The following is a 16,140-nucleotide window of genomic DNA, read 5'->3' on the forward strand; positions in this document are numbered from 1 at the left end:
AAACTATATTCATATATATTGTGAGGTGTCGGTGGTAATAATATCGCTTAGACATGGTGAAATTAGGAAATAATCACTGCGTTGCGTTGCATTGCATAGTGACGTGCAATGTCATGCTGGGTGACAATATGGCGCCCTCTCCTGTTCGTGTCCAAGACTTTCTTTTCTTCGGCTTCGGTTGTGTCTGAGAACACGTATCCCGGTTAATCTCACTTATGCGGCTGCTGAAGGTTACTAATGCGGCGACACTGGTCACGAAACGGATTAAAATTGAATATCGAGGCGCCACCGTGCTGTCGTGTACTGAGGTGGACGGTGCGGCGCTAGGACCTGGCGGACACCGTGACGTTTCCTTTGTCTCCACCAGTCATGGCTTCCTCCTCCTCTTCCTCTTCCTCCTCTTCCTCCTCCCCCTCCTCCTCCTCACTCATTCCGCGTCTTTCCTCCATCAGCAGCGGCCTGGATGCTCCGCTGGGCTCGAACATGGCTGTGAACCTCGCAAAGAACAGACTGGCCCTGCTCACCGCCTACCAGGACGTCATCGACGAGAGCTCCGACACCGACTGGTGAGTCCCCAGCGGGTCCCCGGCCGGGTCCACGCCGCTCACCTCGCACCTTTCCCGGCTTCCATATGTGGGATGGATGCTGTTGTCTGGTGGTGTTTTTTTAATATATATTTTTTCTTTGTGGCGGAGGATGCGCAGGACTGGAAGCACAACCAGGATAGATCCTGTAGCTTTGAATTACACGATTCAAATGTGTATAAACTTGTAAAAGTGTAAGTTTTAGGAGCTTTGCAAAGCCTCAGTGAGCTTTTTTTCCCCTTTCTTTTTTTCAGCCAGCTATGTTGGCATTGCAGCCAGATGGGAGCAATTTGTGACTTTTTTTTTTTTTTTTTTTTTTTTTTTTTATTATACAATGTGTGTGTGTGTGTGTGTGTGTCTGAGATACAGATGAGCTCCTGCATCCCCAAAATGACGGCGAGCGTGGAGAGGGGCGAGGCCAGGGTGGGAGTGGGTTAAGGGAGAAGGAGGGGGATGCAAGTGAGGCTTCCATCATCACCCTTTGTGGCCTTCCGTCCTCACTATACTAACACAGCCAACTTTGGGCACGTGTGATAACATTAAGAAGAAGAAAAAGAAAAAAAGGTCTTCAAAGTCGCAAAGGCTTTAAGGGCTCATACACACGTTTGATGTGATGACATGATTTGCTGACTTTGAGCAACCACAACATGCAAGACATGCCAGCAGTTTTATCCTGTTAATCAGGCCTAGTTGGATTTTTATAACCCTTTCAGCTTGTTCGTGGCAATGTTTGGCCACGTAAAGACATAATGTGTAATTTGTATGTGTTTATGTTTTGAACTAACATGAGTTATCGTCATGAGTATAAAGTATTTGTTAATTTAAAAAAAATAATAATAATCCTAAAATTCCAGTTTGTTTGTAATTGCATCATTCATTTGATCCATCGCAATGCAGTAAGCCGTTAAACGCCTTTCTCGGAAACAAAAAGATATATATAACTTTGTGCCGAACCCCCCCCCCCAAAAAAAAGGGACATGCCAGCGTGCATATATGCATTAAGTAAACATCACGACGGAATTCTTATCAAGGGAGTCAATTAATCTGCCCATTACATAGTTAGTTTTTACAATTAGCATTCCACTGTCTTCCTCTTGTGATGATTAGCTTTACAGCAATGTGACTTACTGCCACCTTCAGGACTGGAGTGGAACAACACCGGCCCTAAATTAACTTGTGGCTTTCATCTGCTTGCTTTACGCAGTTTGCCTTACAAAATCTAGTTGTTCAGGAGGATATTATATGTACCAAAGATCTGAAGTATCTTTAAAACAAAATCCAATAAACTCTGCTAAGCACTCCGGCAACGATACTATCTACAGTGGGTCTTTTGCGCAATCCTGCCAACATTCAAAACCAATCAACACGCAAGCATTGTTCTAGTCGTCTGGATAGAAGCCACCACTATCGCGTGTGATTAAATCAGCAGTGACAGCTTGATGGGGTCGCAAATCGATATTGGTTGCCAGTATGAATCAACATAGAATGAGGGTGTTTGGACATCGTTTGCAGTATTTGCTCTTTAGCACCCCCCAAATATGGATTAGTAGGTTATAAAAATAGTCTGTTGTTGTTTCTATTGTGTTTCCACTGCTTGGAATCACTGTTAATTATTCTTCGGATGAATGAATGTTTTTTTTTAAATCTGTTTTTAGGGATATCCTTGTGAAAAATTGACCGTTCAATGGACTTATTTCCTGCTCAGCATTGTGAGCAGTTTGTTTATTCGGTCCAGCAGCGAGTGATTTGTGAATTATTTATTCCTTCAGGAGGTTCAATGGAGCAGGTAACATTGAGGGAGGTCATATTTGACTTTTCAGCAGAGCTGTAGTTAAACTGTAAGCTGCTTGTCCTTGAACGCGACCAACGAACAGCTGGAGAACCCCGGCGGAGTACAACAAACTACATTTCTCGCTGATTTTTGGTGTGAAACTGAAAATAGACTTAGCTGGGAACAAACACGGCTTGTTCAACATCGTAACTCAGATTGGATATTTTGCTTGGAGTCGATCACATGATGGGGAAATGAGAATCGGAGCCGTCAGCTTCTGGCTCTCTCCGGTCTGGAAATAGGCGGGCGTCTTCTTCATCAATCAATTGTTGTCAGAAATTTGGAATTGGGCACAGGCAATTGTGGACTGTAAGCCCTCAGTTGTTGTTTTATCGAAAGCAATTAAATGTGTACCATTCCAAAGTGAACTAGTTGTGATCCTTTACAATCGGACCGCAATAACGCGTGCCATTCTGAAGTCAACTCAACTGCACAGCTCAATTTTGTGACCTTTTATAATGGAAACACCATCAAAAATACAGGATGTGCCTTTCCGAAGTCAACGGATCTCTGGTACCAGGCACTTCTGTGACCCTTTATAAATTGCGTACTGCACCAAAGTGACCACAACTGAAATGTATGTGACAATGGATACGCCCAAAAATATATATAAGTTCTTAAGTGAACTGAAGTGTACTGGTACTGTTTTTTTTGCTCCTTTGTAATGGACACACCCCAAAAACATGTACCGGTTCTGGAGTGACCTGAACTGTACGGGCACTTTTGTGACCCTTTACGATGGAAACTCCATCAAATGTGGACCGTTCCAAAGAGACCTGAAGCCGACACTTTTGTGACCCTTTGGAATGGCCATGCAATGAAATATGAAAATATCATTCCAAAGTGAATTAAATGAGTATGAGTACTAGGCAACTCTCGATCAATCAATTCCGTCAGCACAAATTTGGAATACGGTGCAGAGAATTGTGGACGGCTCAGCTCGGTTGTTGCTCAGAATCAATACCCATTAGTTTGTATCTGTGCTAACTTTCCAATGGCTCTGCTGGCGTTGACACGTTATTATCGGGTTAGATCGTGGAGCATTTTTGTGACAACTTTGTTTTCCTTGCTTGGACTTCGATTGCCACTTTCTTCACCCCTAACATAACAAATGAGCAGTTGAGTAACATGATTAGAAAGTTAGCTTATTTCAGCTACTAGTTGTGAATCATGGCACAGAAATGGCATAGCAAACAAAAAAATTAATTGCACTTTTTTTTCGTTGTGCTCATTAAGATTCAAGCAAAAAGGGTGTGTGTTCCGAACCCCGGAAAATGTCGGCGTGACGCAGATGACGACGACGCCGAGGCCTTCGGGCCTGGCCCCGTTTTTCACGCTTGATGAGATTTGAACAAAAGCAGAGACTTCCAAACACGGCTGACCCCAAACAACACGGAAAACCCCCTCCCTGCCGACACCCCCTGCTGCTCCAGTAATGATACACCCTTCAATGGCAAGAGTGTAGGAAGCACGCCATCAATGTTGTTTGAACAGCTGACTTGAAATGTCTGCTATCCCGGAACACTGGAGGCCGTTTGGTTAGGATTCTGGTGATGATTTGATACTGAAAATATGAGGATGTGTGACTTTTATGCCCTGTGTGTGTGGGTGGTGGTGAATCCAACCGCAGCTTTTAGGATTAGCAATCATCAGGATGATCTTTCTACGTTGGGAAGCTAGCTGCCGATCTGTGACGTAATTGAAGTATTCCAAATAAAATCAAAATGTAGTCTGACAGTTAAAGTGCTTATTTCTCAGAAAATGAGTCGCTACTTCTCTGCTCTTCTCCACTTTGTGAAGTACTGTCAGAGCGGAAACAAAGTGACGTTAGCCATGCTAGCTAGCTAGCCTTTTGTATTTACTGTATTTCACCAATAGCGGACATGCTAACTCTTTGGTGGTGGTTGTTATTTTTTATATATATATATATATATATATATATATAGAGAGAGAGAATTAAAGAAAGTAATGTAGTAATGAGTAGCAACCACTGGGTGGAACGGAACACCGGCGTAAACCCTCCCTTGTGCTCATCAAACATCCTTCCTTCAGTCTTGTGTTCAGAGTTGACGGAGATCAGTTCTCCAAGTGTGGCATCACAGAAGCAATTGCTTTTGATTAGCATCGTCTTAAATCTCCCAGAATTTTGAACGAGTCCAGAAGCAGGGGAAGCCCAGGATGGATGGGGGTACTCCCAATCATGCGACCCCCCCCCACCCCCATTTGCGAACTGGCCTGATCTTCATTTCCGTCCCATGGTAACGCGTCGCTGTCTGAGTGTCCGTCCGCCTCGAGCTGAGGCGATTACGAGCGACCCGCGCGAGGGATGAGGCGGCCGTGTCCACTTATTTGGGGTGAAGTCGTGTTTGCGCCGATAGTGGAACGAGCAGTCATTAACCTTGTTATGCAAGAGGGAGAAAATCACAGTGACCAACGAGTAAAAAATGAAAAAACAACAACTAAAAGGCTTTCGTTCCAGTTCCTGTTCTTGTCTTGAAGTTTTACACAATCGGATTATTCTGTGGTGTGATTATGAACAGCAACTGTATCCCAGTTTCTTATTTTGGCGTAATTGGGACCATAAAGTGGTAAAATGGTTTGTGTTGTCGTATTTATTCAACAACAGTTGGATGAGGGCAATGGGCATGGAAAACCTAGCTTTAAGAAAATAGCGACCGTTTATCACAGAGGTTATGTTCCAGATCCACTTGCTATAGGTGAAAATCAACATTTATTTTTTTTGTATAGTATTATCCCTCCCACACGCTTTTAATACAAATAATCTTAATAAAACACACTTTTGAAAAACACTGTAAACATATTCAACACACATAATAACAATAATATAATAATATGAGCATAAAATGTATAGAAAATAATGTACGCGTGTACGATGTGTTAGAAGCCTGCACGTGAGTGTCCGGATGTGAGTCGTGGCCCACAGCAGCAGCTACTGCATAAGTGTGCTCGCGAGTTGGCTCATTGTGTTTGTGTTTTCCTCCTCTACCGGCGTTCAGTGCAACGGATTGTGGGTCTCCTTTCCCACATGCGAGGGCATTGCAGTGAGTAAGTACAGTCTGGTGGAAGCCAGGCCTTGATTAGTGAAAATCCGGGGTGTGAACGATGAAGCGCAATATAGTGGCGGAACACCGTAGCAGATGGACGCTCTCTTCTGGTATGTTTAATTGATGCCATTGCTGCTCAATGTCAGAATGCTGTCTGGGCTCATCCCAAAGGTCTTCTCTTCATCCCCGCCCCCGAGCCAGAAACCAGAAGAAGAAAAAAAGACTCCCCTCGGCGAACCGCAAATGTCAGACGCCAGCGAAGGTGACGCATCTAGAAAAGAGCAGCGAGCGAGCGAGTCAAGGTTATCCGATATCAAACCATCCGCAGACGGTCAGGAATGCGGAGCGGCCGATCGGCTCCCGCGGGCTGCTGTCACGTGACCCCGTCCGCTCCCCTCCAGCTGTGCGGGGAGGCCGTTACCTGCTGAGTCACCTCTGCTAGCTGGACAGACGTGGAAATAGGAGCGAAGCAAAGGGGGTCCATTTTAGTGGCGTACACACATACCGATTTGAAGACGACGATCAGCAAAAGCGGAAGCTCACTTTCCTCCCTTTTGTGTGTGACAAATAATCATAATCAATAACTGCTGCTGCCTAACCACCTGGGGCACAACCACAGGGAGATGTTCCTCCTTTTCTGGGCATCTCCAGCTGCTTCTTTCAGTCTTGTTGTTGAGCTGATACCATCGCTCGTACCCATGGACTCCATCTACACTTCTTCCACCACTGTAATGGGGTCTTAACCGCCAGCAAACATCCCCGAAACACGTCTTATCGTGTTTTAGGCGGCGGCGTGTCAGACTGAGGTCAGCGTCACGATGAGGGCTGAGGAAGGTGACGGCAAGAATGCAGAAGCGCCGTAAATGAACACAGAGTAGTTGTGCTCCCACGTCTTCGGCTGCCTCGGTATTTTACAGCCGCTCATCCTGGTTTGTGCGCACACGTCCATTTTAGCAAAGCTGAAGCGCGATGAAACGCCATTGGGATGCGGTGGAGGGCTACTCGCGCTTTCAGTGGGGACTTAACCCATCTCTTAATACAATAATATGAGCAAATTGTGAATGAAATACATCATATTCTCAAGAAATGCTGATTATTAAATGTATTAGATCAGATCACTAGAGATGGTTTTGGTAGTCAAACTTTGCTGCAACAGGTCTGACCAGCCAATCAGAGGACGGAAAAAGGCGGATGTTATTGCTAATATAGTGTACCGTAAGTTACATCAGCCAGCACTACTGATCCTGAAGACCCTGAGCAGATTAGATTGACATGACAACACATAGAGGCTGAAATCTAATAGGACATTTAAAAAAAAAAAAAAAGAAAAATTACACTTACGATTCTTTTGACTGGAACTGAATTCACTGCCGAACCGAACGGGTGTCTATCAGTTGGTCTTCTCAAACCACTGTGGGAAAATGGTGTTTTTCTTTCAATCAACCGAGACAATCTTGAGTGTCGGAGGCCCCCGCAGACTCAAGGCCACCACCAAACAAAGGACTGAAAGAAGCTGGAAAAGGCTAGCGTCTTCTCGAGCGTTAAATGCTCACTTCGGTTATTCTGTCTTTAGCAATGAGCTAATCAATCACTGGAAGATATGCTAAAAACTCCAGACTATTTTTTTTTTCACGTGAAAACACTGGCCAAATTTAAAATTTTAGGGTCAGAAGCCGGAGATTTAGGGACGCACACTGTAAATCGACTTGCGAAGTTAATAGACACATTTGCTTTAATAATACGCAGCCCCTCATCCTGGAAACAGAATTTCCTGCCTTATATCGCCACAGCAGTTTCCTTCTTAAACGAGGCGGACTCATTATCAGGAAAGTAAGCACCGATAGTCCTTTTTGCCGGTACTTCTTGGTGTTCATCATCATCTTTTGTTTGCACAATTTGCTGTCGTCTATTGAGGAGCCGAACGGCATCCATGAATAGACTAATAGATTTGAACCCCACCCTGTCTTCGGTCTCTGCTCACCATGCATACCACCACCCACACTCTCCGTTTTAGCAGTTTTTTTAAACATCTTCGTTCCCAAAGTACGCACTACTTTTGGTCGATCTTGTTTTCAATTTTCTGATCCAAATCTCTGAAAGAGTCTGGTGAAGCTTGTTTTTTTTTCACCTTGTGCTATGATGTAATATAATGTCTTATGTAACTATTATCACACTGTACAGTTTATCTTTTTCGGTATTTTACGAGGCATAGAAGCGGAAAGTCCTTGGAAATTTTCACGGATCAAACACCGTTTCTGAATTTTGCCTTTCAGCTCCTCGCTACAGAACAACACTTCGCGCAAAAAGTACTGAATTATTGAACCCTTGGACAGTTTAGAGAAATGAAATTAAGTACATCTGGAAAGGTTCCAGCGGATTTTAGGTTCATGCGGAAATTTCACTCCAAATCCCTAACTTTTTGTGAGTAGTGTATGTGGAGGACTTTTTGTTTGATTTGGGTCTGGAATAGGAAACTGGTGTAGTTGAGCCAGTGATGAGGGCCCTCGTCCTGCCTGTGGCCTCAGAGTAATTGCTTCTTCAACCCATTACCCCCAAAGTACGGCGTTTGCTTCTCCCACCTAATACTCCCCCCCCACCCCCAACTACCCACCTGTCCTCAAACCTCTTACTGGTGGGAGAAATCTCAAAGTTGCTTCTATATTTGGAAGCGCTTTGTTGTCCCTCCTGTCCTCATCAACCAAAAAGCTGCTGGATCTCTCCTGTCTTTGCGAAGTTGAAAATAGCAAAACTACGGGAGCTTCAAAGACGGAAACAATGGATGGACGGGGGGGGGGGGTCGGACCAAGCTGAGTCACGCCGACACTGCCTGGGACTGTTGGAATTAGGCCGACATTCGTGCAGAACCGCAAACGTCACTCTGATCACTGCTTGATTGTTGTTTTGTTTTTTGGGTGCGAGAGCATACAAGTGATGACAGCAGGGGACTGCAGACTACTGAGTACAAGGAACCACGTTTGCGTTCACGGTTGCCATCTCAGAGCAGGATTTTGTCCGAATATTGAACTGATTTCTATAAAGGCAGCACAGTGAACTAGTGGTTAGCATGCCTGCTTCAGTTCTAAGTATCGGGGGTTTAAATCTTGGTTGGGTTCTCTTTGTGCTTGTATGGGTTTTCTCTGGCTTCCTCCCACATTCCAAAAACACACATGTTGGGTTCAGTGAAGAATCTAAATTGCCCATAGGTGTGAATAGTTGTTTGTTGGTATGTGTCCCGTGAATGACTCCAGCTCACCCGCGACCATAATGACCATAATGAAGAACTGCTATAGATAATAGAAGGGTGGATTCCCATCAAACTGTGAGGCCCTGGCCCCAGAATAAACTCACAAGACTTTGTAATCGATTTAAACGCTTTAACAGACCACCTTTGTTATCAACTTGGCTAATGTCTGCACCCTTCTGAATGGTACTGTAGATAATGTTTTTCTGTTACTAAATATTGCAGGGGCAATAGAGAACCAACTAACAAATAACAGACACATCTTTGTGCTCGACTCCTTTCGCTGCAGGCTATGAAGACAAGACCGTGATATTCTCTGGACATGCTCGCGGTCTGTATCTTCCTTCATTTTTTTTCTGTCTCAAGAGGCTCTTGGGTTTCTTTTGTCTACAAGACAGAAACGTTCAGCCCGGCGATTCGCTCTCCAGGCGCCAGTGGTGGATTGTCAAGGCCTTCTCTGCTGGCCTAAATACTATCAGAAGCACTATCTACATTTACAACAACTATCCTAGTATTTGTTCCTTGAAACTGTATACATTTATTCCCAGCAGTCAATTCTCTTCCTTTCATAGCGTTTCTGTTGGCTACACTGCTTCCAGTACGGACTGTGGATAGTAATTCATTTTGTTTTTTGCCCAATCGGATTTCAGCCTCTGTGTTGCCATGTCAACGTAATCTGCCCAGGGCCTTCAGAATCAGTGCTCGTGGCCGATCTAACTAAAACAATATTAGCAATGGGACTTTCTTGAACTGTTATCTCCACCAATCAGATTTCAAATTGATCCTCACAGGGCCAGAGTGCTGGCCTTTGATGACATCAGCATTTTTCTGCCCTGATTGATTGGTCAGAGGAAAATTTACTACAACCAAGTTCCACTAGCAAAAGCACGTCTGTAGCGGTCTGTACAGATTAATACATTTAATAATCAGCATCTCTGGTGTGTTTGATCTATTTGATTTAAATGAGAGCTAGAAACCCTCACACTGGCCTGAAACCCTGATTTGAAACCTTGACCCTTGTTTAAAACCCCTAACTCCGGCTTGAAACCATGATTTGAAACCCTAACTACAAACAATAACCCAGGCTGGAAACCAATTTTGAAATCTTTATACTGTCCTTGAAAGCATAATTTAAAACCTTAACCCTTGCTTATAACCCTAACCTTGTCTTGAAACTATGATTTGAGACCTTTGGTTGGTCAGAGCAAAACCTCTTCCAGCCAAATTCGACAAGCAAAACACATCTGTAGCGATTTGCACGCGATGTACTGTATGTGGCACAGTTGCGTAGTGCTATTTAGTATAGAAATGATAGTTTCTAAAATTACTACTTGATAGTGGTGCCACTAAGAGGTAGATTAAGTCAGGTATGAAGGCCCAGGTACCAAATAATCTGGCCACCATCGGCAAAGTGGAATTTATTGTCTGCAATTGACAAATATGTCTTCTTTGGTGATATCTGGTCTATCGTTTCTGGGCTGAGGCAAGAGTAACTCATTCTTCCCTAAACGCCCCTCCTCCATCTCCACGTGTCAGTCGCCATCATCCCCTTGTCTGATTCGGACGAGAGTGCGCTCGGCGAAACGCTTCCTGTTTGGTGGCTTGTGCTGACAGACATTCCGAAATGCCGGGAAGGTTTATGAGTCTCTCACCTTCTCGTCATTCACATCCAGACGTTCATTTCTTTTCCATCTGTTTCCTGCTTCAACCGAGTCGTTGACACTCATTGATGAACCCGTGCGCCCCCACCCCCTTTTTCACTTCACTTCTGCCGAGACAAGCTCAAGGGGAAGATGTCGAGTAATGTATTTGGTGTGTAGGATGGCTTAGCACAATATGTGGAGTTCTCCTCAAAGAGAGGCAGCCTACAGACCCTTTTCATGAAAAATGAGATTAGCAGACACTGATGGTCGAGAATGTGGGAGGGGAAGATACTGGATTCATTTTTGGGAAACAGGAGCAGGGGGGCAGCTAATGTTTAAAGGAGATTACGCTTCATTTTGTGGTGTTTTTAAATTTGTTTCCTGGGTCAGTAGCAATCGAGAGGCTGCAGGGATCGGGCTTGGTTGGAAAATGTGGTGGACCCCCAAACTCCCGAAGCATTTCAATTTAATAATTTTATCTCAGTCATTGTATAAACAAACCACAAGCTCATTTTTTTTTGTTTTTTTTTATATGCGTAGTACACGCATACCAGTAATTGGACCTAATTTGAGCATTTTTATGATCAAAGTCACCAAAGGCCCATTTTGATCACTAACTTTTTAAACGTTGATATTGGGATGAATTAAGTGAATTTTAGGCATACAATTGAAAAAAAGTTCAGGCAAAAGTAGTACGGACTTTGGGAACGAAGAGGTTCAAAAAGCTGCTGGACTGGAGGGTGCAGGTGGTGGTATGCATGGTGAGCAGAGAGCAAAGATAGGGTGGGATCTGGCTAATTATTGATAGATTATCAGCTCTTTAAAAGATTATCCTGAGGGTTTATCCTGTGGTGTGTTTTAAGAGTGACCCCCCCCCCCCCCCCCCCCCCCAGTCTACTCGAAAAATGGTCAAGGCCAACAATCGTAAACCTGTTCAATATTTACGTATATATATATATATATCAGCTTTTTGTTTTTGAAACCAACCAACCTGCAACCTCTTCACCCAAGCGCAGCACTGAATTTGTGTTTTCCTACTGCTGCACTGCAGTTGACACTCGACTCGGGCGTCGTTCAATAGCCGACGCTACGCTCTGTGAGTTTTACCGCGGTTCGAAAGGACAGTGTTCCATCCACTGTACAATTCCTTGTGCCATCGTTCCTTTGTTCCTCTCTTTTTGTCCTATGCTTTGCGCATACATATTCATCTCTCCATCCTCCCAGCCCCCTCCACGTGTGCTAATACTGTTAAAATGTCTGTCCGTGATTAAATTCCCAAGCCTGGATCAGCGCTGGAGAGTTAATTCAGTGTGATGGACAGCCGGAGAAATACACGGCAAATTCTTTTTGAATTATTTATTTATTTTTGTCTTGTCAGTCTTTTGCATGCTTTTCCTATTTTCAAACAGTTTTATACAAATGCTAGAGACACACGCAATATCTCACAAAAGAGAGTAAAATAGCATTTTTATTTTATATAGTCATGGGACAAAACTGAACAAATGTCACCGATACAGCTCGTTTAGATTGTAAATTTGCTGTCAGTTCAAAATAACTTAACACAAAACTAATTAATGTCAGTGTCATGTCTTTCTGTCAACAAAAGTGAGCACACCCCTATGTGAAAATATACTCGTAATGACCAACAGAGCACACACATGACGACAATGACAGTCGTAGTACCAAGACTGACCTGTAGCAGGGTGGTGCCACACATAATAGTAGTAGAAGAAGAAATAATAGAAGATAGGTTTGCCTGGTAACCACAGTGTAAATGCTGAACACGTTTAACATTTACGATTGTCGGCTCGAAATTTTTTTGGAACAGATCGGGGAGGAAAAGTCAATCGGCCAGGATAATTTCTGGAAGACATTCGATAATCGGGCGTTTGCTGTCTTTGACCGCTGGGGAGAGAAAGCGCGTACCCCGCTGAAGCTAAACTAGCAGCTTCCTGTCTCCACTAGTATCCTCGGCACACAGACAGCGTGAAGCTCTCCAAACAAGTGAGCCCTGTGAGGCTTTTCCTTCAGCTGGACTTTTTAATTCCAGCGTTCATGTCAGTGTCATGTCTTTCTGCCCCCTCTCGGCTCTCTCCCGCCATCAATCCCATAAGCCCCCAGGCAGGCGCGTTGGCACCAAAGCAGCTGAGCGCAGCTTGACTCCTCAAAACTTGGACTGTTGTCCATTAGGAGTCACTGGGCAAGCTTCTATCTGGCTGCGCCGACGTCAAAACACAATATGAGGAAACAATCTGTCTGATTTTTAAACCCCTGCAGCGGCTTCAGAAACGAGCTTAATGAACACGCCCACGTCTTCAGGCTGCTGTACAAACGGCGGTTCTCCACTATAGAGCGCGTCATCATTCGTGCCCCATTATATCAAATGTTTTTTCCATTTTTTTTTTTTTAAACAGTATACGGTGGTGACTTGAGATACACGTGACTCCTCTTAATGAATTTTTCGACACGCTAGCTCTCGATCATCTGGATTTTATTATTTTTTTCTTTGACTTGCTAGAAAAAATGGGAGATACCAGGTCTGTATGGTCACACTGAACTCAACTCACCTCACTTCACAACAAGCAGCAGTTTGGCAGATGGTGAACAATCCCCCTCCCCCACAAAAATGAGGCTGCAAGATGTTTATTGCCACTCTCGGTTGAAGTTTGCTATCAGACTAAACATTAAACAAAGAGAATTAACAACCACATCGCTTTGACGTAAGTCCGCTTCGCGTAATGCAAAGATGCAAAACACTATAGACGGGCTAACGAATAGCATCTATGTAGCGGTTTTATAATGGTTTAAGCAATGGATATTTAAACACAAACGGTGGAGCAACACATGTTGGCAGACAATATGCAATGACATACTCACATGAATATATTATTTATCCTCTGTGAAAATCAACAAATATTACTGCAGCTTCCTGTGTCACTCAGTGTAGTTCATTGGTGTCCACATGACTGTATTATGTTACCCCCGCCCCCTCCCCATTACATTCTATTTAATTATGTTATTACTATATGTTCTTAGAAGGTAAAATATTAAGGCGTGCTATTTTATATTTAAAAACATGGACATTTTTAGTTTTTTTTTAGGGGGTGGGGGACTGGAACAAATTACTGGCATTTCTGCAGTGCAAAAATATACACATGCTGTGAAGATTCTCCAACTTCCGTGAACAACCCAGGCTAAACTTAGCTCCTCCCCGCTTAGCCCAGCTGAGATGTACTGTGTCACTTCAACATACTTCTTTGATACCATTTATCACTTTCCTATTAGCCAGGGATTTGGCGCCATCTTGTAAATGTTTCCGGAATAGCACAAAAAACAAAAGTACGTGAAATTGCGACTAGCGAACGGCAAAGAGGCAGAGGGGTCCACTGGATTTTTCCAAGTCATTTAACAGTATAAGCGTGTCCCGAGCGTAAGGGGGTCGGTATGTTAACTATGTGGGGCACACACGCGTCAACACGCCCTTCGCCGTTGAGCCCTCCACGGTGAATCCGCACGATTTAGTCCGTGATGCCTCCCGGAGAGGAAAACACCCCTCTGATTTGTTTGCGCATCCGTCCAGCTGATCCTCGCATCTCGGACGGCCTCTTAGCTCTTTTGTCTTTGTTGAGATGAAGCAGCTGCAGGGGTAGCGCGGACCCCGGATAGAGTTTCAGTCGTTTCCTTTTCGGGATGCTCTTTTGATTACTTTGCAGTATTCCAAATTAGCTTAACTAATAAGGGTATGTCACATTGTTAGCAGAGCTAGACAAATAACCTTGAACGTTGAACCAAGTTTCTTCTGAGCTGTGCTTTTGAGATCACCATGGTAACGTTCAGGTCGGTAAACCTTTGATCAGGCTTGTGGGTCATTCATTGTAATGGGGAAGAACACGGGACGTTCTCAAAGGCCATATTCGAAGTTGATTTTAACACATCCACTGCCATTGACGGCTATAGAAATCAAATATCCATGTTAACTGAGCAGGCTGGCAGTGAATGAAATAATAATGATCAAATGAACTTTTTTTCCCCTTTTATGTTTTGTATTCTACATGTTGTGTGAGTCTTTAACTCTCACACTTTCATTCTTGTCTTCAGACTAAGACATCTGTCTGTATATTGTTTTGGGACAGTTATTGATGGGAAGTTGGGTTGCTAGGTTTTTGAATGTTTCTGGGGAAAAAGGAAAAATGTGTACTGCGTCTGTACGTCTTGAACTTGCTTTGGGAAAAAAATGTTTTAAGGAATAATTAAATCACATTTTTAATTGTATTTATAATGAGTTTTACTAGTGGAACATAGGTTATTTTACTAGCATTTTTAATTTTCTTATGTATAATAAATCCATTAACCAATTATTTAACGTGGTAAATGAAGAAAAACTTTTTTTTTTTTTAAAGAATAAATACATATTGTATTATTAAAGAATATTATGGATTTATTTTGAGGGGACAATGTTTAAATCAATACAAGAACAATCAGGCCGTACTTTGAATATTATTTTTTTCAAAGTGGAAATTTTAAATAGTTTATTTTACTGATATTTGTCATTTTTATTCACAATTAAACCAATTACTTATTGAATTTTTTAAAAATTAATTCATTCATTGGTTCCTTCATTTAATTTTAGGGAAAAGAATGGGTAGTTTAATCCAAGAACGGAGCGGGCCATTCTTTGCCTACCCCCAAGGTATAGTTTACTAATATTATTTATTGCATTATTTGAAGTAAATCATGTATCTTATTTAATGAGGTAAATGATTAAAAAATAAATGATAACAAAATGCATTTTTTAAATGTGAATGAATTAAAAAATATAGATCGAAATATGACCACTTTCTTGATTATGTAAATTTGTTGAGTGGGCCGTATTAAAGAACAAAGCCATACTCTGCCCACGTCTGGTCTCGCTCAATTCTCCACAAGCGTAACGAAGCCCAACAAAGGGGAACGGAAAAGTGGGTTTTCTGCTCCAAAATTTTAGAATCCTTCACTGTAGCAACATAATAAAATGTATACAGTGCCAAATACAATCAAGTAAGCAGTACTTTGAGAGAAAAAGAGTTTTGTGATCACATCCCCTTGAAAGAAAGAAACTGATTTTTACATTATTGCCTGATTTTCTCTTCCCCGACCAAACCACAATTCAATAATAAAAATGAAAAAAAAATGGCCACGTGCGGAGCAAAACCTGAGCAGTAGATAATAATCATGTTTCCGCTGTTGTTATTTTGAGCCTGCCGGATGGAAACGCTCTTGAGGACCAAAGAAGCAAGAGAGAGTGAAGCGAAACGAGTAAACGCTGATCAGGTCTCAGTTGGACATTAAAAAAACAAAAAAGGCAGTATAAGGAATGAAATGGATTTGTGGGATGTGTGTACAACTACACATGCACCTGTGTGTTTGATGGTCGGCCTGTATTGTTTGGAGCCTTTTGAAGGCTGTGGCTGTCCCTCGGTGGTTTCAGCTGCAGGCAGGTGGACTGTAAGAAGTGTTTTTTAATATTGCTGTAATGTTAGCCATCTCCCCTCCAGCCGGTGTTTTCAACAAACGGATTTTTCGACTCCCATATGGAACGCAAAAATTGTCAAGGCACGGTGATCTGCAGCTGCGGCCTTTTGTGTTGAATATGATGATAGTTGCTCGGGTTTCTGTGCATCATTTCAGCTTTCCCTTTTTAATCGGTGAAAATCAAAATATAAAAATTGACTGATTGTTTTTTTTTTATCATACACAGAAAAATTGAACATTTGAATTGATTTTTTGGGGGGGGATT

At 42.8% G+C, this 16,140-nt stretch overlaps 1 protein-coding gene across 10 annotated transcripts in view; it reads left to right on the plus strand.

Annotated features, from left to right (window-relative positions):
* Window positions 1-348: 348 nt before the first annotated feature.
* The window catches only part of dbn1 (drebrin 1), a 62,902-nt gene continuing 47,110 nt past the window's right edge, over window positions 349-16,140 (plus strand). For 9 of the 10 annotated variants that reach the window (XR_009770183.1, XR_009770184.1, XR_009770189.1 and 6 more), the window contains exon 1: window positions 431-566. Coding sequence is in view for 3 of the 10 variants with exons in the window: in XM_061702410.1 (XP_061558394.1) it covers window positions 484-566 (83 nt within the window). In the remaining 7 variants the exon portion in view is untranslated. Of the gene's footprint in view, window positions 567-16,140 lie in introns of all 10 variants that reach the window. The other variant, XM_061702409.1, reaches the window with a different exon arrangement.

The sequence above is a fragment of the Phycodurus eques genome, chromosome 17 (genome assembly GCF_024500275.1).
Source record: "Phycodurus eques isolate BA_2022a chromosome 17, UOR_Pequ_1.1, whole genome shotgun sequence".
Classification (NCBI taxonomy): Eukaryota; Metazoa; Chordata; class Actinopteri; order Syngnathiformes; family Syngnathidae; genus Phycodurus; species Phycodurus eques.